This window comes from Heterodontus francisci, chromosome 9 (assembly GCF_036365525.1).
Source record: "Heterodontus francisci isolate sHetFra1 chromosome 9, sHetFra1.hap1, whole genome shotgun sequence".
NCBI classification, from domain to species: domain Eukaryota; kingdom Metazoa; phylum Chordata; class Chondrichthyes; order Heterodontiformes; family Heterodontidae; genus Heterodontus; species Heterodontus francisci.
In genome coordinates this window covers 46,738,651-46,764,186 of record NC_090379.1, presented here as the reverse complement: position 1 = coordinate 46,764,186, position 25,536 = coordinate 46,738,651, and the positions used below count along the sequence as shown (strand labels likewise).

Below are 25,536 nucleotides of genomic sequence, written 5' to 3'. Positions count from 1 at the left end.
CCCTCTAGAATTAACTCTCTCATTATGCTTATCATATTCAATATTTCACACTCCTCCTCTTTAACTATAATGTTTGCATCATCCCTCTCCTTTGTGAAGACAGCGACAAAGTACTCATTTAAGAACCCTGCCCACATCTTCTGCATCCACGCACAAAAGTTACCTTGTACATCTCTGATGGGCCCTACCCTTTCCTTAGTTATCCTCTTGCTCTTAACGTACTGATAAAACTGCCTGAATTTTACCAGCCCCTTGATGCCGTGGGGAGTTACAGGCAGCGGTGTGGATCCCTACCGCTTGGCAGCGGGGCCTTCATTAAAATATTAAAATGAGGATAATTAAAACGCAGATGAGCTTACCTGCCAACAGCAGCCATCCCATGCTGATTTTATGGCCAACTGCCTGCAATTCGCGCGCCTTTGGAACTCTGTTGCAGTTCCGAGGCGAGACACTGGTGGGGAAGGGGAAGAATAAAATTATCAGGGTGGGGTGGGAAGGGTAAAAATTATTCCTATTGGTTGTGGGGATGCTGGGAAGGAGTCGAGAGTCAAAGATACTGAAGTTCAGGGGGAAAGTTTGGAATTTCAAAAAGTGTATTTTTGGGGGATGGGTCAATTTATGTGCTGAGGACTCAATGGGGGGATGGGAGAGGGGATTCAATGTTAAATTAATTAAACATTTATTAATTTTTTCTATCACACCCGGCACCATTAAATATACCCTGAAGGGTTTAAAAGCCCTTTAAAAATGGCATCTGGCGCCGGCGCTTACGTGGTGGCGCCAGACGCTATTGCCTGGGTTTGCAGTGGATGTCATCGGGGCAGCCGCTCTGCCCCCTCCATTTAGATGAGTCCCCGTGCGTAATATCGCGGGGGCAGTGCGGCGGTACTTCAGAGTCGGAAGGCTGCTGACTTCACTGCATGCCGCCGCAGGGCACAGTACGCTGATAAAATTCAGCCCAACATCTTTAGGTTTTCCTTGATTTTACCTGCCAATATTTTTCATGTCTTCTCTTTGCTTTCCTAATTTCATTTTTTACTTCACCCCTGCACTTTCTATACTCCTCCAGGCTTTCTAAAGCATTAATTTTTTTGTGACAGTCATAAGCTTTCTTTTTCTGCTATATCTTACCCTGTATGCTTCTCGATAACCAGGGGGCTGTAGATTTGGCAGTAACACCCTTTTTCTTTGTGGGGACATGTCTTCACTGTGCCCATAGAATCTTGCTTTTGTATGCCTCCCACTGGTTTGCCACTTATTTTCCTTCAAGTAGCTGTATCTAGTCCTCTTACACCAGATCACCTCTCAGCTTCGTAAAACTTGCCTTCCCCCAATTTAGAACTTTTACTCCTGTTCTATCCTTGTCATTTTCCATAATAATGCTAAATCTAACTGTATTATGGTCACTATTTCCAAAATGGCCACTCAATGCTACTTCATCCACTTGCTCAGCTTCATTTTCTAAGACTAAATCTAGAATTGCACCCCCTCTCATTGGGCTTGTTACGTGCTGGCTAAAAAAGTTCTCTTGAATGCAGTTCAAGAATTTTGTGCCCTCTGTGCTTTTCACACTGTGCTTATATCCCAGTTGCTATTAGGGTAGTTGAAAGCCCCAATTATTATTGCCCTATTGTTTTTGCCTAAATAGAAATTTGCCTAAATATTTTTTCTTCTATCTCCCTCTCACTATTTGGGGGTCTATAGTACACTCCTTGTAGTGTGGCTGCCCCTTTTTTACTTCTGAGCTCAACCCAAATGGCTTCATCTGATGATTCATTTAGCGTATCATCTCACCTCACAGCTGTAATTGATTCTTTAACCAATAATGCTGCATCTCCTTTTTTTTTATCTCCCTCTCCATCCCGTCTGTAAACTCTATATCCAGGATGTTGAGCTGCCATTTTTGCCCCTCTTCAAGCCAAGTTTCCGTTATGATATCATGCTGCCATGTGTCTATCTGTGCTGTCAGCTCATTGGCTTTATTTGTTATACTGCTTGTATTTAAATAAATACCTTTTAACACTGCAAAATGCCTGTGCTGCACACTTTTTAAACTTTTGCTTCTTCTGTCTTTCAGAGTCACTTGCTAACTTTCTGCCTCCCGTTCCCTGCTCTGAATTTGTCCTATCTGAAACTGCCCTCAGGTTCCCATGTGGCATAAAACAAAATGTGGTCAAATTATTTTTACTTTCCACCTAAATAATTCATTATTTACATCCTACATGTTGTCCAATATGCTTGTAGGATATGGGAAAGCACGTGAGAAAGTTTCTGATGCATCCACGAACCTACAAATGATCGGTGATGTCTCTCTTTGTCTCCCTTATGGCTCCATCTAAGGTCAGCACAAACAGCAGGTAAAGTCTCTCATCTTTCTCCTTGGCTCATTTGAAGTTTAACTTTTGAAATTTCAGACCTTAGGTATCTGTCCTCTTAATTTTTCCCCATTTTGGATCAGTGCTCATTTTTTTCTTGCCTTTCTAATGCTGCTGCACTTCCTGAATGAGATGTTTCTTGGATGTCATCCAGGCTTTTATTAAGCCTTTTGTAGCTTTAAAAAAAAAAATCTATTGGTAAACTATAAATCCGTTAATGACTTTCTTCCAATAGAAATTAGTACAGTAACTGTTCTCCTTGACCCTCGCTTAGCCCACTCTCCCCCACCATTTTCTTACACTTTTATTATAATCAGGGTGCTACAGCGAAGGAGTGAAACACTCAGTGTCAGATATAACACAGCTTGCTGCACAGATCACGTACAACTGTCTCCAACATGACCAATCTCTACTCTTCCCCAGCCCCAACTCACAACAGCACCCCATACTTGCACCAGTGTGTACTTTCTTTCTCCATTTCTATCAGCAACCATCCTTCAGTCTGTTAGAGTGACATTGCCTAATAGTTCCAAATTAAAGTTGGTTTTATATATGCCATATCCAACAGAAACTGTAATTAATTCATTTCACATAGGATCCTTAGTCAGCAGACAAAGAAGACATTCATTCTTCACTCTGGGCTGGAAATTAACCCAGATCCCAGTGTCTAACCCCACTGCATCATCCAATTTGTCACCTCCCCCTTTCAAATTTCTCTGCTTTGTCCTTTGAAGAGAGTGGGACTTCCCAGTTTCCAATTCTGATGAAGGATCTGCATCTAAAACAATAACCCATCTTTTCTCTTTACAGATATTAACAGATCTGTGTACTTCAAGCATTTTCAGTTTTCATTTCAACTTTCCCTTTTTTTCCTTTTAATCTTTTTCTTCACCCACGAACCACCCTGGGGAATATACCAGCATCTGCATTGGGCCACACAGGGATGTTACTTCCAAAGAATTCTGGAACCACAGAGAAAGGCTGCGGTAAAAGACAGAAACAGGAGATCTACTGCTGTCTTATATTCTTAAGCCCATATAATAAAGAAGGTGGTTTAGTCTGTGTGAAAGTTATAATAAAAACAGGATACAACTGCATGAACTATTTACAGAATTGAGTGCGGCAGCTACTAACCTTTTTTAGTAGGGGCCATGGAAGCCATAACAAAAGCCCATTTTATAGCTGATGCAGTTCCTCGAGGTATAACTGTCTTCCAATATGTAGCTATAAAAGCAAGTGAAATCATATTTTAATACCTTGCTGACATGGAGAGATGACTTCAGTTTGCATTGGTGACCAACTAAAATGTGATATACCGCAAGATTACATAACAGTCTGTTTAGGAACAAGTATTGAACTATAACTAAAGCTCTTTGGTTGTGATATATCATTAATCTGGAAAGAAATGCTACATTTCAGAGCATTTCTACTTCAATTTCCTCTCCTTCAGAGGTCAAATATTTTAGTCCAACATAAGATCACAATGAACAAAATTACATTAACTATACAATATGTTATAATTACAAACAGCTCTAACACTCAAAACATAAATGAATTTACACATGGAATATGAACAGATTTTCTGATACTCAGATAATTTCCAAACAACTGGGAAGTACCCATTTAATCTTAATTGTCATATGTATATATTAACATATTTAAGACAGTATCTCCGATTGATCTAGCACTAATTGCTGTGTAGTTGAATACTTCAGATAATGAAAATTATTTTCTCAGCATATTTTGCTTATATAGCTTTTATACAAGAAAAAAGTAGGTATTTACATTTCAATGTACGATATGTATTGCAAAAAAAAAAAGGGGGGCTGGATTTTATGTCAGGCGGACGGGAACTGGTCATCGATGTAAAATTCGGTGGCGAACCCACTTCCGCCTGGCCTGGGGATCCGTTCCATATTTTACATTTTCTGTTTTCTGCCCCCCCCACCTTCACCCTACGTAAAGTGGGGCGGAGGCGGGAGCGGGTCAGGAAGACCTCCCTGAGCCTCCCACTCCATTTTACGCCACCCCCTGCCACCATCTGACTTGCTGGGGTGGCATAGAATTCCGGTCCAGGTTTCATTACAAATTTTATATTATAGAAGTGTAAATAAACAGGCAGTTCAGCACACTGGCATACAGAGTGACCCCACTGGTTACACAAAAACGTTGTACCCCTTCCAATAGCTTGCATAAATGACCCTGGCAAAAGCAAAAGTTGCCTGATATCCTCAGTTAAAAATGGTATATTGCTGTAAGATCTGAGGGATGTCGAAGTGAATGAAACAACAGGACAAACAAAAAAATACCGAACACTGTTAAAGACATACATAATTTTCTTTTCTTTAAATTTGTTCAAAACAAATTTGGTCACTCGCAATGGAAAAACAATTATGACTTTGATTTATAATTCAAAAGGCCTACTAACCTAATAGATTGCCCTTTGCCACGTGGAACTCATTTTTCCCTGATGTAATCCATACCCCACTGCTGTTCAGACTGATGAGACTTGGCTGAGATGGAGGCTGTTGTGACCATAAGGCACCTCGCAGTTTGTCTGCTACTTTTTCTACTGGAGCCTGAGCAACTGTGGCTACAGTATGTGTTGCATGGATTATTGCCTGGAAGATGTTGCATTGATCGAAGACCACATAATCCGTAACGCTCACCTATAATACAAATGCTTTTTAAAAACAAAGTACTACATAACTTCCTCTTTTCCTCTTTCCAAAAAAAATCCAATTTGGAAAAGTACACTTTGATACTTGGGTTCTTTGCGAACAAAAATTTTATAAAGTATCACAAAAGCATTCCCCATGGTCCCCGTGATCCACAAATTAGGATTTAATACTGAATTTCTGTTGATAATATACTAGTCGAGAGTTTTATCTAAACAAGGTTTATATAACATAATAGGAGATCCTTTAGTTACTTTTCCAAAAAAGGAAAAAATGAATTTTAGGATTCAATAATTGATGCTGAATTGGGAATAGACAGCAACATACTAAACAACCATTATTTTCTTTTTATAAACTGGATCAGAATAATGAATGGTCTACACCAGCTAAGTTACAAGAGAAATATACTGTGGCAGCACCAGTCTCCTATTGAGGTACAGGAGGGAATTATAACTCCATTTACCCAGCTGAAATTGGCTGGTACAGGAGCTAAAATCAAGCAGCTCTCTATTTCTCACCTGCAACAGATGTAACCCTTCCATTTTGCCCAAGGTTAAGGCTTTTACCTGATTCAGGTGAAAGTTGCATTGATATTTCTTCATCAGGATCCTATGATGTACATAGGACCCTGTTGCCATTTTAACAGTTTATCAAGCAGGGTACTTACCCATCATGGGCACCCACACAGTAAAAGTGGAGGGGCTTAAAAGTTAAGTTTTAAACTTCTTTGTGCTGCCAGGATGAGGAGTACTCCTCTGAGCCCCACAAGGGAAGTCTGCCCTGGGTTGCCCCATCTCCCATAAGACCTTGCCAACACCCTCCCACACATAACAGAAGTATTAAGTGCAAGAGGTACTGAGCAAGGAGAAAATGCTCTACTCAAGTTGCTTATCTGAGCTGTGTAAAATTGAGGTTGTGACATTTCCCTGGAGAGATGAAAATAAAATTCGAGGAACCAATTACACTCATGGGGTCACTGGCAGCAGTATGAGAGTGAGCTAACCATTTGCCCTCTTAGCTGCGCAAACGTCAAAGTCAATTGGACCAAAAATAGGGAATATTCTAAAAACCGTTCAATGCAATTATGTACTGTAACATTCAGATACCAGAAGATATCAAAAGAGTACTATTTTGTTTAAACAAATCAAATTCCCCTTTTTAAGTGATACTGGTACAACATGAAATACCCTTCAAGTTCATTTCAACTTATTGCATACTAAAACATTCCACTGTACTTATCAAGGAATGCATAAAAATGCTTACTAGTACAATAAATAATTGATCCACTTTCTAACACCATTATTTTCTCTCACAAGCACAAGAAAGTAAATAGCTTTTAAAATATAGATACAATTATTTTCCCTCAAGACAACTGTAAACCGCAACAATTTGGTTTTGCACCTTTAGACGCTGGTATGATAGAATGGCAATTGGAAATTGTGTTCACTAATATTTGAGGATTATTAGCCACAATTATTAGTCATTAGTCACTTTAATCAAGTGCCATACTTTGAATATGCATTAAAAGATGATTCTAACAAAAAGTAACTGCCACTTCCAGAGGTCAGTACTCTAGATGGCTAAATTTACAGTCTAAGGGGCTGTTGCAGTAAAATGTGGGCCATTGTGTAAATGTCTGGTCTCAAAGTTCAGTTGAAATTAGAAGCACAACATTCACACAGACTTTTCTTAAGGAGCAGGCTTGTTTGTCTCTGCAAAGTAATAGGCCCGGATTTTGCAGTTGTAATGATGGTGCAAGTCAGTGCTCACCGGCATTATGACTGCGACACTGATAGCAGCTCCTGACATTCACACATGCACAGTTAAATCCGGAAGTTGTTTTCAGTGATTCCCTGCTCTTCCACAGGATGAGTAATGAAGACAGCAGAGATGGATCTCTTCATGAATAACTTGAATTGATGCGAATTTCCACTTTTTACACTCTAATCTCACTATAAAGATGCCTGAAATAGTTACGCCTTGTTGAATGGTGTATTGTGTCATAATTACTCAACAACCTCTCTGACCCTAAAAATCTAATTTTAGATTTTGGAATGTCGAACTTCATTATGAAAACTCCATAGGTTAATAATAGTTTTTTTTAAAATTTTATGAAAAGTCAGCTTCTACCTTAATCTCAAGTATATGTTCAATCTTTATTTCATTCCCTGCAAAATGATTAAAAAGTGACGGATATTCAGTCTATTTTACTTTCTAATTGTCTGAGAATTCTTCTACGTGACTGGCTGCTTAGCCTGCTGGATAACACTGTTGCTGGATGCTGGTGATGCCCTATAGTTGGTGCTAGAATCAAATTAACACCGGGAAAGATGATTACTGTAGGTAGGTAGGTGGGCTAAATGAACCAACAGTCTTCTCTGGTCTGTTACATTGTGATAGGTGAAATCTACTTCAGAGAGATCACCAGGTCTTTGTGGGCAGCTTTCTTTGAGGTCAGCACCATCATTGCACCGTTGACTGCAGTGTAGTTCTAATGCTGGATGTAAAATTAGTTTTACTATAGGTACAAATGCATGATAACTCCATGTAACATCAGCATAGCAACTACTTCATTAAAAACTTTGGAAAATACAGTTATGAACTTTCACATTCAATATTTTTACAGATTATATTTTACAAAATAGTATCAGAAGAGAACAATTTGATTCTCAAATTTACTAACATTGAAAAACTCCATGAAAGATAATTTTCATGGTGTAAGGTGTCAGCAGAATCTTTTAATTGAAGTTGCAAATCCCTCAGCAATTACTTTACAGGAAACCCTATTTAAGATGGTCACAAATATTTCTCTGTGGTTGGAATTCTACCCTTTCACAGCTACATTTGTTATACAGGTGGCCAACTTAAAATCCATTTAAAAGTTAAAAAAAAATATTTTATAATACACACTGTAAATACTCTACAGCAGATAGTATTTATAAAACAAGTCATAGATCAGCTTTTCTGATTGCCCATGTCAACTTCTTTTAAGACCAGGGCTCTACTTTTTGATATTTGTTATTTATGACAGAAAATATTTCAATATATCTGACAAATCTCTTACCTGCCACCAGTGGTCATCTTCACCTTGAGGTTTCTTTGAAGAGATGCCAGTACGGAACCAGAGGCTGCCATTTGTGTCTAAAGCCCAGACTGTCTGCTGCTCTCCCAATGCTATACACACTGACTCCAACATCTGCCTTTCACTATAAAAGGGTGAAAATTACCACTTTTTTAAATTCAATTTTTTTACAATCATATAACAGCAGAACTGATGAGAACTTCCAAACTGCATTTGTGAAAGCAAGTACTATAATGTAATAGGGCGCGTAAACAAGTCCATGAGCATCAGTGCAAGGGAATGATACTGGTAGTCTATTGTCATGCAGGCCACCCCCCCCTCCACCTGCCAAGAATGAGGCACATTAATTTTGCCACATGGACATTAAACTTCAAATTGTTGCTGGGAAGAGGAGAAGGCCTGTTACAAGGAATTGCCAGGCCCCCCCAGCCAGAAAGACATTTTTACATATTAACAGACAGCGTTGGAACAAAGGAGCTATCCCCTGTTCCCATACAATACACAGAAGAGACCTGGTCAAACCAGTCGGTCACGTGACCACCTGCTTGCCAACTTGGGGAGTTTTAAATTGGAGAAACAGTGTTTGAAGACAGAAAGCTATTTGCTCCTGGGCTGAGAAAACCTCTCTCCTGTCTGCTCCCATCTCGTTCTCACGGAACTCCAAAACCCACTGAAGACACATGAACCCCAAGAGAGAAAAGTCTCCTACACGGAACAAGGTTTAAGAAGAATACTAGGCCCCAACGAAAAGCAAGACTACCTACAATCAAGGACTCTACAGCGAGCTCGAAGCACAGCAACAAACTCCCTTCAGAGATTGCCTCAAATTTTTTCACTTTATTCTTCTGGTTTTTTCTGTCCCTATTTGCATGTATCGCATATGCATGCTAGCGTGGGCGTGTCATATATCCGTAGGCGTCAACTGAATTAGAGTTTAAGTTTAAATAAATTCCACTTTTCTTTTCTAAATCTAAGAAAGCCTATTTGTGTTCGGTTTTTTTTGCCTTACAATTGGAAAGCAGTGAATAAGGATTCACCAAGGGGGAGCTAAAATCTGTGTTTACAAAATCAAACCCTGTTACAGTAAGACCAGGAGAAGGCTGAGAGGGATCCCTAGACACCTTTCTCACCTGGTCATAACACTATTTTAAACGTAAGCTCCTCACTGCTGAGTACACATTTTGGTTTCCTCTTGATATACAAATCAGCAGCAAATATAACAGTTTACATTATGCCCATTTGCCAAAAGAATCAAATGACAGGACTCTTTTCGATGACTCTATAGTAAAAAGCATCTTATTACATCTCACCAACGTCTCAAAGTACTTCATCTACAGTGAATTACTCTTTAGGGCAATGACTATATAGGCAAACACAGCCACAATGTTTTACGCAGCAAAAGTAAACAGCAATGCACTAAACGATCGATTCATCTGTTTCTGATGGTGGCGTCTGTGGGAGGAATGTGGCTCAGGACACCAGGAGAACTCTGTTCATTTTTTGAACAGTGCCCTGGAATCTTTGACATTCTCCTGAACCAAGCAGAGGGGGTGACTTGGTTTAATTTTTCATCTGTAGCAGAGTAAAAGACTGGTTATTAAAATCAAATATTATAATAATGTATGCAAAACAGATAACTAATATATTTCAAATCATACCCATTTTTACACGAAATTACGATTTGAGGAAAAAGGCCACAGGATGCTAGCAATCATTCAATGGGAAACAAAATTCAGTTTAGAAAATAGGGTATACAGTGACAAAGATGGACATTTCAACGATTAGAAGATTTTTTGGGGGGGGGGGGGGGGGGGTCGGGGGTAATGAAAAACTTAACAAGATGTTTCAAATTTAGGGAAAAGTTAATGCCCTGGATTTTGCAGTCAGTAGCGAAGGGATGGTGCTTGCCACTGACCTTGAGAAAAGCAACCCACAAAGACTAAGCAAGCCCTGGAGGGTAATTTCCTCATTCCTGACATCAGTTTCAATTTGATGCCATCTACAGGCGATGTGTGGTGTCCAGCAACAGGGCAGGCAGAAGGCAGGCTGGTCAACTTTCATCAGATGAAAGGTCACAAACCTGAAACGTTAACTCTGCTTCTCTCTCCAGATGCTGCCCGACCTGCTGAGTACTTCCAGCACACTTTGTTTTTATTTCAGATTTCCAGCATCTGCAGTGTTTTTCTTTTATTCAAAAGAAAATGAACTGTACAGACCTTCACATCAACAAATAAATCTGCCTACCTTACAATATCAGGCATCCAATGTTCTCCCTCTGGACAAAAGCTGCTTATGCCATTTCGGAAGAGAATTGTTCGCTGCTCTGTCAGTGCCCATACCACATTATTCCTGGTAGTAATTTGCACTAGTGGTTCAGGGCAATCCACCTTCACTGCTCTCGCACAAGGTCGATCGGCACTAAGGCCTCAAGACAAGGAAACACAAAAGAAAATTTAAGCTGCATCCAATTATATTAAATATACAATGTTAGAAATGGTACAAGTTTTAAAGCATTATCAGAGCAAAAGATAAGACTGAAGCATTTGCAACAATCTTCAGCCAGAAGTGCCAAGTGGATGATCCATCTCAGCCTCCTCCTGAAGTCCCCAGCATCACAGATTCCAATCTTCAGCCAATTCTATTCACTCCAGGTGATAGAAAGAAACAACAGAAGGCACTGGATACTGCAAAGGCTATGGGCCCTGACAATATTCCGGCAATAGTGCTGAAGACCTGTGCTCCAGAACTTGCCGCGCCCCTAGCCAGCTGTTCCAGTACAGCTGCAACACTGGCATCTACCCGGCAATGTGGAAAATTGCCCAGGTATGTCATGTACACAAAAAGCAGGACAAATCCAACCCAGCCAACTACCACCCCACCTGTCTACTCTCAATCATCAGTAAAGTGATGGAAGGTGTCACTGACAGTGCTATCAAGCGGCACTTGCTTAGCAATAACCTGCTCAGTGATGCTCAGCTTGGATTCCGCCAGGACCACTCAGCTCCTGACCTCATTACAGCCTTGGTTCAAACATGGACAAAAGAGCTGAACTCAAGAGGCGAGGTGAGAGTGACTGCCCTTGACATCAAGGCAGCATCTGACCGAGCATGGCATCAAGGAGCCCTAGCAAAATTGGGGTCAATGGGAATCAGGGGGAAAACTCTTCGCTGGTTGGAATCGTACCTAGCGCAAAAGGAAGATGGTTGTAGTTGTTGGAGGTCAATCATCTCCGCTCCAGGACATCAATGCTGGAGTTCCTCAGGGTAGTGTCCTAGGTCCAACCATCTTCAGCTGCTTCATCAATAACCTTCCTTCAATCGTAAGGTCAGTAGTGGAGATGTTCGCTGATGATTGCACAATGTTCAGCAACATTCCCGACTCCTCAGATACTGAAACAGTCCATGTAGAAATGCAGCAAGACCTAGACAATATCCAGGCTTGGGCTGATAAGTGGCAAGTAACATTCGCGCCACACAAATGCCAGGCAATGACCATCTCAAACGAGAGAGAATCTAACCATTTCCCCTCCACATTCAACTGCATTATGATCATTGAATCCCCCACTATCAACATCCTGGGGGTTACCATTGACCAGAAACTGAACTGGAGTAGCCATATAAATACCGTGGCTACAAGAGCAGGTCAGAGGCTAGGAATCCTACGGCGAGTAACTCACATCCTGACTACCCAAAGCCTGGCCACCACCTACAAGGCACAAGTCAGCAGTGTGATGGAATACTCTCCACTTGCCTGGATGGGTGTAGCTCCAACAACACTCAAGAAGCTCAACACCATCCAGGAGTAACGAACCAAGGCTACACAGGCAGCACCTTCCAAACCCACGACCTCTACCACCTAGAAGGACAAGGGGAGCAGATGCATGGGAACACCCACCTGCAAGTTCTCCTCCAAGCCACACACCATCCTGACTTAGAACTATATCGCCATTCCTTCACTGTCGCTGGGTCAAAATCCTGGAACTCCCTTCCTAATAGCACTGTGGGTGTACCTACCCCACATGGACTGCAGTGGTTCAAGAAGGCAGCTCACAACCACCTTTTCATGGGCAATTAGGGATGGGCAATAAATGCTGACCTGGCCAACGATGCTCACATCCCAAATAATTGTTTTTTTAAAAATAAGCTATCATTCCTCTGTTTTCTTCTCCAGATTGCTATGTAAGCAAAATGTCTGCAAAGCAAAGAAAATGCACAGCTCAAGTTAGCAGTTACAGTCAAAAGAACAGCAAGCTGGAGAAAAGTGGGAGGAAAAACAGAGACAGAAAGATAAAGGGGAACAAACTTGCATTGATATAGCAGCTTTAAATGTCCTCACATATTCCACAGCACGTCAATTAATAACTTTTTGAAATTAGTCATTCTGTTCTGTAGGCAAATACAAACACCACAGTAAAATATGTCGTAATTCATTATGTAAAGGACATTTTACCCAAAACAAGAGTTAGATAGAACTACAACACAAATCTGACTTATTATGCGAATTATGTGCTCAACATAAAGAATGTCAGTATCTTCAGCTGCTTCATCAATGACCTTCCCTCCAACATAAGGTCAGAAGTAGAGATGTTCGCTGATAATTGCATAGCTTTCAATACCATTCACAACTGCTCAGATACTGAAGGAGTCTGTGTCTGCAGACAGCAAGATCTGGACAACATTCAGGCTTGGGCTGATAAGTGGCAAGTAGCATTGCACACAAGTGCCAGGCAATGACAATCTCCAACAAGATAGAATCTAACCATCTCCCCTTGACATTCAACGACATTACTGTCACTGAATCCCTCACTATCAACAGCCTAGGGTTATCATTGACAAGAAACTTAACTAGACCAGCCACAGCTACAATAGCAGGTCAGAGGCTGGGAATTCTGTTGTAAATAACTCACCTCCTGACTTCCCAAAGACTGTCCACCATTTACAAGGCACAAGTCAGGGGTGTGATGGAATACTCTCCACTTGCCTAGATGGGTGCAGCTCCAACAACACTCCAGAAGCTCGACACCATCCAGGACAAAGCAGCGTGCTTGATGGCACCCTATCCATCACCTTAAACGTTCATTCCCTCCACCACCAGCGCACAGTGGCAGCAGTGTGTACCATCTACAATTTGCACTGCAGCAACTTGCCAAGGCTCCTTCAATAGCACCTCCCAAACCCAGCTAGAAGAACAAGGGCAACAGACGCACGGGAACATCACTACTTTCAAGGTCCTCTCCAAGTCACACACCATTCTGACTTGGAACTATATCGCCCTCCTTCACTGTCACTGGGTCAAAATCGAGATGTAGATAAGTCTTGTTTTTAATATTTCTGTTTATTCCTTCCTATATTCACTCATTAACTTGCGTCTTTGACTATCCACATTAAAAGTTTTACCAAAAGCGAACAGAACTGGTGAGGCTATCTTTGAAATGAAGGATAAACTGCACCATCTTAAACTGGTCTGGCCTACATGTGACTCCAGACCCACAGCAATGTGGCTGACTCTTAAAAAATGCCCTCTGAAAAGTCCTAGCAAGCCACTTAGTTAAAGGGGAATTTGGGATGGGCAACAAATGCTGGCCGAGCCAGTGACGCCCACATTCCACAAACAAATAAAATCTGTCAGGAGAAAGGAGTTACTGGATGTACACTCGTGATTCATGAGATGGAAGATGATTTGGACAAAGGTGGAAATGATTGAGAACTCAAACAGGAAATGCTGCAGGACATTTTGCCTGTTGTGTGAATGGAATCGCTAAGTAATGAAATCAATATATCTGTCAGGGATGCAGAATTGGCATTGCCTTGGGATATTTTATGTAAAAGTGCTACATAAATGCAAGTTGTTTTTTTACTTAAAGGCCTCAGTTTCTTGCAAAAAGCTTGGGTTTAGACTTGAAGATAGATCTTGTAGTCTCCAAATGTGCAATGTACACTACTTCCTAAGATGCACATGTAGCATTTAGTTAGTCCAACTGATGTAATGCTTCTCTTCAGTCTCTAACAATATCTGGACAATTTTCAAAATTGGGAAATGCTAGAGGAAAAATTGCGATGTTTTATTTTTGAAAAAGGTTATATTGTAAGGTTTTACAAGAGCCTGACCATAAGTGAGAACGAGATTGACCCATTTCAAATACGACAGACTAGATTACACACCTATTGTAGATATAAAAATCATTCCAGGGACTCAACAGAAAACACTGATTTCAATATTTGCAAACATTTGTTGGAAACTTACAAGGATGTGCTGCCAGACTCCTGACCCCTTTCAGTGCTGTTCGACACATGCCTTCTTCCTCCTCCCCTCATGAGACACACCAGGGAGAACTCCCACATTCTAACTCCAATCCCACACGGCTATTCGGTTTAAGTAAATCAGGTTTTAACCCCAAAAAGATACCATATATGGAAACATGGACACTGAGCCAAAGGGGATGTCAAACGGTCAAAATGGTGGTTTTAGAGGCGGAGAGGGAGTTGGGGAGGTAAATAGGTGGAAGCATTTAGGCAGAGAATTCTAGAATGTAGGACTCAGGTATATGCAGGCAGAATCACCACTGATGAAAGTGGCGAGGAACGAGGAAGAAGGACAAAGAAAATGTTTATGCAGACCAGAGTCAGAGGAATAGTGTGTTTGGGGGCAGGGGAAGATTGTAGCACTGGAGGGAGTTAGAGATAGGGAGAGGAGAGGCTATGGATTGATTTAAATACTAGGATTAGAGTTTTAAATCTGAGCCATCATAGGAACATAGGAAATAGGAGCAGGAGACGACCATTCAGCCCCTCGAGCCTGCTCCTCCATTCAACCAGATCTACCACCTCAAAGCCATTTTCCCACACAATCCCCATATCCCTTGATATCTTCAATATCTAGAAATCTATCGAATTCTGTCTTGAACATACTTGATGCTTGAGCCTCCACAGTCCTCTGGGATAGAGAATTCCACAGAATCACTACTCTGAGTGAAGAAATTCCTCCTCATCTCAGCTTAAAATGGCCTACCTCTTACTCTGACACTGTGTCCCCTGGTTCTAGATTCCACCACCTCCCCGAGCCAAGGGAAACATTCTTCCTGCATTAACCTTGTCGAGCCCTGTACGAATTTTGTATGCTTCAAATGAGATCACCTTCCAAATTCTACAGAATACAGGCCCAGTCTCCTCAAACGAAAAGCCCATCGCAGGAATCAGTCTGGTGAACCTCTGTTGCACTTCCTCTGTGGCAAGTATATGCTTTGTTATGACCAAAGCGGGAGCAGTGCACTGTGATTTCTAGTTCCACATCTGCACAGGTCACACCGTATATTGAAATGCTTACCCAGATACCGATAAGGTCAATCATACACTACTCTTTATCCCAGAATAAAATACACCAACCAGATTTCTTTAACAAACACCAAAATTATCAATTTATTATAAAACAAATCTTAACTAGCAACGAAGCAAAGCATTAACACAGATTGAAATTGAAAGTTCCCTTTTTACCTTAGCCCCCCACCCCCACACACAGGTTAACCAGAAAATAGCGATGTTCTCTTTAGAGCTCTGTTACAAAAAAAAAAGAAAAAGAATACTTTGGACAAATACTTGCTCATTCTTGAAGAGGAGAAGATATGGAAAGATGTCAGATGTCCTTTTCTGTTTGTCTGGCGTCCGGGTATACGGTGGCTGGTCACTGGGATCCTTTTCTGGAGCAATTAGTTAGGCGGCGCGAGGATTTATCTGGCAGACTTTTCCAGCGTCTCAGGAGAAATGCAGCATTAGGGGTTTTAGTTCCCACACATTCGATACACAGGATTTCTTCATATATGGGAGAAAGAGGAGACTGACACACTGAATATGCAGGGTGTCTTTCAAAGAGAGAGAAAGAAACAAGCTGGTGTTTCTTTTCCTTGGCAGGCAAAATCAACTGGCTTCAAAACAGTTCACACTCCAAATCCCTGTCCAAAGCAAACCAAAAACAATCTCTCCAAAAGCAAAACTCCAAACAGCAGATCAAAAACCTCCTAACTCTCATAAATCTTGCTTTGTCACTTCTCTGTAAACAGCTTCCAGTAAATGTTGTGTCAGGAAAGCCACCCACCTGCCAAGAATGAGGAAAATTAATTTTGCCACATGAACATTGATTTTAAACTGCTGATGGTGACTTTGGCTGGAGAGAGACGTTAGCATGTCCACAGACAGTATTACAAAGGACAAAGGCGCTATTCCCTGCTCCAATTTAATCCGCAATGGACTTTTGATTACCAGAAGTTGAAGGTGGAAAGGCTAGCATTCCAGGTTAACTGCTAAGATGGCCGAATACACGAACAGACATGGTCGGACCGGTTTGGTCACATGGCTGGCTGACTGTGGAGTTTTTTGAATTTGAACTTTCAAGAAGGAATTGAAAATCAGAAAGCTGTTTTCTCCTAGACTAAGAACACCTCTCTCCTGTCTGCTCTCATCTTGCTCTCACCAGCTTCAGAAACCATTGAAGACACACGAACCCCAAGAGAGAAAAGTATCCTACAGTGAACAGGTTTAAGAATAATACTGGGCCCCAACAAAAAGCAAGCCCACTTACAAAAGGACTACAAGTGAGCTCGAAGCACAGTAAACAAGAAACTCTTCTGATATTGCCTCAAACCTCTCCATTTTTTTTCTTCTGCTCTTTTCTGTCCCTATTTGCATATATGTATTGTGTGTGCATGCTAGCGTGGGTGCATTGTATATCCGTAGGCGTTAACTGTATTAGAGTTGAAGTTTAAGGTTTAATAAATTTCACTTTTCTTCTTTAAACCTAAGAAAGCCTGTTTATGCTCACTTCTTTGCCTTATAATTGGAAAGTGGTCATTCGGGGGAGCTCAAAACACAATGTGTTTAAAATAAAACCTTGTTACAGTAAGACCAGGTGAAGACAGTACAAGACCCCTAGACACTTTTCTCACCTGGTCGCAACAGTTGTTTATTTATCTTAGCGGTGATCTCCAGTAAGGCTTGCTTACAAACTAAGCCCATAAGACCTCCCGATGACCTCATTTTAGAAAAAAAAGTCCAGCATCTATGGAATCCTTTTCAGCTTTCCCAAATAAAACGACCAGAATTAATATTCAGCAAAAAAATGGAAGCACTTTCGTAACACCTTCCTTAGGTAAGGAGACCAAAACTCTACACAATACTCCAAGTGCAGTCTAACCAAGGCTCTATACAATTGCAGCAAGACTTCTTTACTCCTGTACTCAAAACATCTTGTAATAAAGGCCAAGACACCATTAGCCTTCCTTGCTGCACCTGTATGTTAGCTTTCAGTGACTTATGAACAAGGACACACAGGTCCCTATGGACATCAACATGTCCCAAACTCTCAGCTTTTAAGAAATGCTCTGCGTTTTTGTTTTTCCTACCAAAGTGGATAACTTCACATTTTTCCACATTATATTACATCTGCCATGTTCTTGTCCACTAACTTAGCCTGTCTAAATCCCCCATCGAGAAACCCAAGGCAAAATTGGCTAAGCTTGGACAAGCGTGACTTATTGTTGAATAAGATATGAGAAGCAGAGTTTTGGATGAGTTGAAGTTTATGAAAGATGGAGAATGAGTCTGGAGAACTTGGAGGTGAAAAAAGGTATGGATGATGGTTTCAGCAGCACAAGCCCTGGGGCTGAGGCAGAGGTGAGTGATATTAGAGAGATGAAAGTGATCAGTTTTTGCAATAGAAAAGATATGCATTTAGGAGCTCAGCTTAAAAGTCAGTGTGCCACAGCTGGGAGAAGTTAGTACCTGCTGAAAGCACATCATATCTAACCAGTATTAAAAAAATGTTGACAAGGGACTATCAGTGAGATCAGTTTATTTTAATTAAATCAGTAAGTTTGGGGTAAAGGATAGGCATATATTGCAGAGAAGTAAATGTGAAAAAAGTGAATTGCCACCCATTTTGATAGTGAAAGCACAGACGCCCCATTATTTGTTCCTGGCGCTGCATGGAAAAAAAGAGTCTGATATGTGTGTCTCATATACGCAGAACAGGCTCTAAAGTGTACTTAAAAAAAAAAATAATTCATTCACGAGGTGTGGGTGATGCTGGCAGGCCAGCATTTATTGCCCATTCCTAATTGCCCTTGAGAAGGTTCTTGACTACTTGCGTTAAAAATAGGTTTATTGCTAAGCAACCATTACAAGAAACAAAAACATGAAATAGAAGTCAAATAATATCATATGTAAATAGTTGCTTGGTTGTACCAAACTTGAATATTGCTGAGGAAACATAGAAAATAGGAAGAGTAGGCCGTTCGGCCCTTCGAGCCTGCTCTGCCATTCATTATGATCATGGCTGATCATCCAACTCAGTAGCCTGTTCCCACTTTCGCCCCAAACCCTTTGATCCCTTTAGACCCAAGAGCGATATCTAACTCCTTCTTGAAAACATACAATGTTTTGGCCTCAACTGTTTCCTGTGGTAGCAAATTCCACAGGCTCACCACTCTCTGGGTGAAGAAATTTCTCCTCATCTCAGTCCTGAACAATTTAACCCGTATCCTTAGACTATGACCCCTGGTTCTGGACTCTCCCACCATCGGGAACATCCTTCCTGCATCTACCCTGTCAAGTCCTGTTAGAATTTTATAGGTTTCTATGAGATCCCCCCTCACTCTTCTGAACTCCAGCAAATATAATCCTAACCGACTCAATCTCTCCCCATACATCAGTCCCACCATCCCAGGAATCAGTCTGGTAAACCTTAGCTGCACTCCCTCTATAGCAAGAACATCCTTCCTCAGATAAGGAGACCAAAACTGCACACAATATTCCAGGTGTGGCCTCACCAAGGCCCTGTATAATTGCAGCAAGACATCCCTGCTCCTGTACTCGAATCCTCTCGCTATGAAGGCCAACATACCATTTGCCTTTTTTACCGCCTGTTGTGCCTGCATGCTTACCTTCAGCGACTGGTGTACGAGAACACCCAGGTCTCGTTGCATTTTCCCCTCTCTGTTTATAGCCGTTCAGATAATAATCTGCCTTCCTGCTTTTGCTACCAAAGTAGATAACCTCATATTTATCCACATTATACTGCATCTGCCATGCATTAGCCCACTCACTCAACTTGTCCAAATCACCCTGAAGCCTCTCTGCATCCTCCTCACAACTCACCCTCCCACCCAGTTTTGTGTCACCTGCAAATTTGGAGATATTACATTTAGTTCCCTCATCTAGATCATTAATGTATATTGTGAATAGCTGGGGTCCTAGCACCAATCCCTGCGGTATCCCACTAGTCACTGCCTGCCATTCGGAAAAAGACCCATTTATCCCTACTCTTCGTTTCCTGTCCGCCAACCAATTTTCTATCCATTGCAATACACTACCCCCAATATGCGCTTTAATTTTACATGCTAATCTCTTATGTGGGACTTTGTCGAAAGCCTTCTGAAAGTCCAAATAAACCACATCCACTGGCTCCCCCTCATCAGTTCTACTAGTTACATCCTCAAAGAATTCTAGTAGATTTGTCAAGCATGATTTCCCTTTCGTAAATCCATGCTGACTGTGCCCGATTCTATCACAGTTCTCTAAGTGCTCTGCTATAAAATCTTTGATAATGGACTCTAGAATTTTCCCCACTACCGACGTCAGGCTGACTGGTCTATAATTCCCTGCTTTCTCTCTACCTCCCTTTTTAAATAGTGGGGTTACACTAGCTACCCTCCAATCTATAGGAACTGTTCCAGAGTCTATAGGATCTTGGAAGATGACCACAGTAGGCATAAATGGATTGTCTTCAGGTTGACAAGCTGTAACTAGTGGAGTGCCACAGGGATCAGTGCTGGGGCCTCAACTATTTCTTATCTATATCAATGACTTGGAAGAAGGGACAGAATGTATGGTTGCGAAATTTGCTGATGACAAAAAGGTAGGTCGGAGACTAAGTTGTGAAGAGGATATAAGGAGTCTACAAAGGGATACAGATAGGTTAAGTGAGTGGGCAAAGATTTGGTAGATGGAGTAAAATATGGGAAAGTGAACTTGTCCACTTTGGCCAGAAAAACAGAAAAGCAACATATTATTTAAATGGAGCGAGACTGCAGAACTCAGATTCAGAGGGATCTGGGTGTCCTAGTACACGAAACACAAAGTAAGTATGCAGGTACAGCAAGTGATTAAAAAGGCAAATGCAATGCTGTCGTTTATTGCAAGAGGAATGGAATATAAAAGTACAGATATTTTGCTACAGTTGTACAGGACATTGGTGAGACCACATCTAGAGTATTGTGTACAGTTTTGGTCTCCTTACTTAAGAAAGGATAATAATTGCCTTGGAAGCAGTTCAGAGAAGGTTCACTTGACTGATTCCTGGGATGAGAGGGTTATTTTATGAGGAAATATTGGACAGCATTTCATTGGAGTTCAGAAGGATGAGGGGTGATCTTATTGAAACATACAAGATCCTGAGGGAACTTGACAGGGTGGATGTTCAAAGGATGTTTCACCTTGTGGGAGAGACTAAAACTAGGGGGCACAGTTTAAGAATAAGGGGTCTTACATTTAAGACAGAGATGAGGAGAAATTTTTTTCTCTCATGGTTGAGAGTTTGTGGATCTTTCTTCCCCAGAGAGCAGTGGAGGCAGGGTCATTGAATGTTTTTAAACGCAGAGGTAGACAGATTCTTGACAAACAAGGGAGTCAAAGGGTAGGCAGGAACGTGAAATTCAGTCCACAAACATATCAGTTATCATCTTACAGAATGGTGGAGCAAGCTTGAGGGGACGAATAGCCTACTCCCGCTCCTAGTTTGTATGCGTGAGTGAGTGTGAGAACAGCCAGAGAAGGTCTTTTTTAGCCAGAACAGCTGTGAGACAGTTCCAGCTAATCAGGAGTCCTGCTGGTAACATCTTTTAACTACTGCAGCAGAGAGACTGCAAGGTGACTTTGGAACTCCCCGTCTGCGAAAAGTGAACCAGAATTTCCACCATTGACTTCGGATTGAGGCTTAACCACAAGGAGCCTGCGACACTTCATCCTTTTCAAGACAAAGAACGTTCAGGCCTACACCGCTGAATGATTTCCTCCCGAAAAGCTTCTAAAAAGGTTTTTTTTTTTTTAAAAACAACTAACTCTTTTACAACAATTGAACTCTAAAATTGCATGCCACACTTTACTCTCTATCTTTTCACGTGTGTCTGAATGTGTGTGTGGGTGAAGTCACGAATATTTTTCAGTTATTGTAGCTATCTTTTTTTCTAACCGATGAGAAAACCAGTTTGTCTATTTATTTGACCCTTAAAACACTCAGGAACTAAAACACTATTTTTAAAGCACTATCTGCAGTCAGTTGAGAGGTGGGAAGTGGAAGTCACCCACAACACTTTCCATCTGTCCACAACAGTAGCTTCTAGCAAGCTTAAGTGAGGCACATTGCAAGCCCAACTGATAATCTTAAATTAGTTGTCAGTTTAATTCTTAGCATACTTGGGATTGTTCAGCAAGTCCTGTCCAATTACGGAATCACTTATAACATTAGACATTGCGTTCTGAGTTTTGCAACTATGGGCTGGTTGAACACGGTTAGTACTCTGCTTATTTCGAACAGCCGATGGGATGTACTGTTTGATACAATCTGCCAGTTGTTGGGATGTATGGCCTACATACATGGCATCACACTGGCACTGGAATTTACCACATTACTCATTCGTATGGTAGGCAGAATATCTTTTTGGCAGCATCCTGTTAGTGGAAAATACCACTTGTGTTGTTACTACAGAGTAGCAGCGTGAAACAGCTAGTTTCACCTGCTGAATTTGAGGTAGACCAAGCACTTTTTAGGTTTTAAAGTGCAGCTTCAGGCCCATTCGTGATTATGCATGATACACAACAAGCAATGCTCTGATCGGGGTAGCCATTATCCCACAGGACAGCTTTGATGTGCCCTATTTTGGCATCAAGCTTGCACGGTGAGAAAATGGTTCCGACCCCATTTACGACATTGCTGATAAGGACAATCTTATCGTGCGTGGAGCTGCAGGAATCTTAACACCTATATTGACCAGTGAAAGCGGCTTGTGGTAGACAGTAGTAGAGAACCCATTAACAGATTTCTCAACCAACACGTTGAGGAAAGGGAGCTCATTAGACTGCTCCATTTCAAAGGTGAATTTGAGCTTGGGATGGATCGCATTAAGGTGTGTAAGGAAATTCTTACATGCAGTTGCGGATTCAAATATACCAAACGTAGCACCTACATATTAGAAATATCCAAGGGGTAGGTGGTTAGGGGTCACTCCCAGAAAACCCGTTTCTCGTGGAAACTGATGAAAATGTTTGCGAGAGCTGGGCCTAGAGCGGATCCCTTGGCAACACCATCTATTTGGGCATACATGAGGTCATTAAAACTGAACTCAAATGCGCGTGTTGCTAATTTAATAAGTTCAATGAATACAGATTCAGAAAATGGCGGTGTGTCTGGATCCCCATGAAATAGTGACACAGCACAAATGTCTATGGCTTCCTTGAGTGGCACCTTAATGAATAGACTAGTAATGTCGAACGAGCATGTAGACACGACATTGCCATCGATATGCAGGTCACATATAATCTTCGCGAAGGTAAAGGAATCCTTCACCGTGTATGTTGAAAACTCATTTAGAACCGGTTGTAGCAAATCACTCAACCATTTGGCCAATTCATGTCGTGCAGAACCAGTCGTAGATAATATAGGGTGCAATGGGACATCACTTTTCTGTCTCTTGGGCAGCCAGTACATAAGTGGATGCAGTGAGCCATGAGGACGAATTCTATCATATATGCCATAAGGCAGCTTGTTATTTTTTCACAAGTCTAAAACGTTTTTGTAATTTGCTTTCGAGCAAGGCTATGTGGTCATGCTAGACTGCAGGTCTGATGGATACAAATACATGTCATATACAATGACTTACATCACGGTCAGTTCTATTATCCATTAACCTGTCAGCTCTGTCTTTACCATGCTCATTGAATCTACTAGATTACAGTGAGAATAATTTTAAAATATAAAATAATAAAAAATGAATACCTTCATTATCCATGTGCCCGAATTTTCAGAGAACTAAACTTTGCATGTTACCATCTCAATACAGATAGCAAACACCAACCTTATACCAACATATATCAACCTCTGAGCCAAAGAAAGATTAAATGTAATTTATTTTATTCCACTTTTCATCCTTCCTATGGATAGGTATTATTCCCTACATCTGGGGGAAGACGGTGGCGTAGTGGTAATGACACTGGACTAGTAACCCAGAGGCCCTGGTTAATGCACTGGGGCCTACACTGGACTAGTAATGCAGAAGCCCTGGTTAATGCTCTGGGGGCATAGGTTCAAATCCCACTATGGCAGATGGTGAAATGTGTATTCAATTAATAAAAAAAAACTGGAATTAAAAGCTAGTCTAATGGTGACCATGAAGCCATTGTCGATTGTTATAAAAACCCATCTGGTTCACTGATATCCTTTTCCCTTTAGGCAAGGAAATCTGGCATCCATACCTACCTGGTCTGGCCTACATGTGACTCCAGACCCACAGGAATGTGGTTGACTCTTAAAAATGCCCTCTTGAAATGGCCTAACAACTCACTCAGGGCAATTAGGGATGGGCAATAAATGCTGGCCTGGACAGGGACACCCACATCCCATGAACAAATTTAAAAAAACATCTGTACTAATGAAGAAAAGGCACTGTAATCCCAACTAATACGTTCACTTGGCCTTTGACAAAGACTTGAAACAGTTATTTTTTTAAACAATACAAAAACTACAAACTGTAAATTGGGAAGAGAACTTAGATAAGGTTTAAATGCCACAAAGAAATTAGATCACACTTTCCAAAAAAAAAAAGTACAATTCTCTGACTGAAGTACTAATACAGAATAGCACTTCATATAGAATGCATTTTCTCTATGTACAGAATTGCATAGAAATTACAGCAACAGAAAGAGGTCATTCTCCAACTAGCAGTTGTTCTAATTCCATATATTTACATGCTGTCTTCCCTTCAATCACCTAACATATTCTTAATACTTGACATTGATACTGCATTCCAGTGCCACAACTCTCTTACGTAAAAGCATGTTTTGCTTGCTGTGTCCCCAATCTCTTGCATTTAATCTCACATTCATGTCTCCTCATTCTAGGCTTCTCAACCACTGAAAGCAGTTTGTTCCTATCTACTCTGTCCAAAATATGTAAAGTTACTATTTCCCTGTAAAACATAATACTGCCTTACTACAGTCTGCATCTTAAAAGTACCAGTTGCCAACAGTCTCCTTGTATTCTGGTAAAGGGCAAGCTGATACTACGAGCAACATGTTCTGTTCATCCAATTTTAAACAGTAGCATGATGACACGAATTGCTTTAATCTTAGATATTTGTGAAAGGGCAAGTCAAATCAGAGCCTTCTATTAAAACTCACGGGACTGTATTGGCTTAGAACGCACTGCCACCACGATTAGAAAAAAAGACCATAAAATGCAGATAGCAAAGGTGCACAGTTTAAAGTCCATGGGCAAAAGAGGGCTAGGAGAAAGTAATAATTTAAAGGGAGAGGGAAGACTGCCAGAGAATCAAATCATAGATACTTGGTGATTTCCTATAATAATTAGGTGAAAATGTGCACAAAATTCAACTGGAGAAAAGGAGCAGGAACAGCTAAAGCGATTATGAGCAAAGAATTGAAATGTGTAACTATGGTGCCAAGTTAACTGCAGTCAGCCACGTTGTGGATACTACAGTTTGCCTCAATGCCATTGGGTTTGGGAGATGAAAACAAATCAGCCATGGTTCCTGTCAAGATTCCTGTCCAAAAGTGCATGTATACGACTGTTGGGTGATGCTTCCAATTGCCCGCTGATACCTATCTAGGCTCACATACGTATGGTACTGGTTGTGACTGTCACCTGTGGAAGGTACTATATAAATGCAAGTCTGACTTTCTTTTCTTTTAAAATATACCAAATTGTTGCAATCTGTGCAGTTCAGTAACAATGGAAAAATATGGGGTTGATGGAAACTACAAACTATTAATTGTACCCACTTATGGAAACACTATCTGCTGTAAGATTATTATTGCAATAATATGCATAATCCTGGAATACCTGTTTGCAGATAGAGTTCACCATTGGTTTGGATGATCCATGCAGTGTCATCACTTAATGCAACATATGCAGCATTTGGTAAAGCTTCATACCAATGTCTCTTCCCCTTCATTGTCACTTTACCACATGCAAAAGCTTTGCTTGATTTTTGTTCAATCTTCCATAACAGCACACCTGTGTATTGGAAAGTTAAAATAATCCCAAAGTTGTTAGAAATCAAACAGAACAAGTTTTAAAAGCTCCAATTTGAACAATTCATATTTTGCAAATAAGGCGCAAG

The 25,536-nt window shown here is 41.0% G+C and overlaps 1 protein-coding gene across 3 annotated transcripts in view; it reads right to left on the bottom strand.

Moving 5' to 3' along the window:
* Positions 1-25,536, bottom strand: part of tecpr2 (tectonin beta-propeller repeat containing 2) — a 140,341-nt gene that overhangs the window by 59,237 nt on the left and 55,568 nt on the right. For 2 of the 3 annotated variants that reach the window (XR_010975680.1, XM_068038960.1), the window contains exons 11-15: positions 25,257-25,430; positions 10,380-10,560; positions 8,118-8,259; positions 4,804-5,044; positions 3,510-3,599 (exon numbers count right to left, since the gene is read on the bottom strand). Coding sequence is in view for 2 of the 3 variants with exons in the window: in XM_068038960.1 (XP_067895061.1) it covers positions 3,510-3,599; positions 4,804-5,044; positions 8,118-8,259; positions 10,380-10,560; positions 25,257-25,430 (828 nt within the window). In the remaining variant the exon portion in view is untranslated. Of the gene's footprint in view, positions 1-359; positions 452-3,509; positions 3,600-4,803; positions 5,045-8,117; positions 8,260-10,379; positions 10,561-25,256; positions 25,431-25,536 lie in introns of all 3 variants that reach the window. The other variant, XM_068038961.1, reaches the window with a different exon arrangement.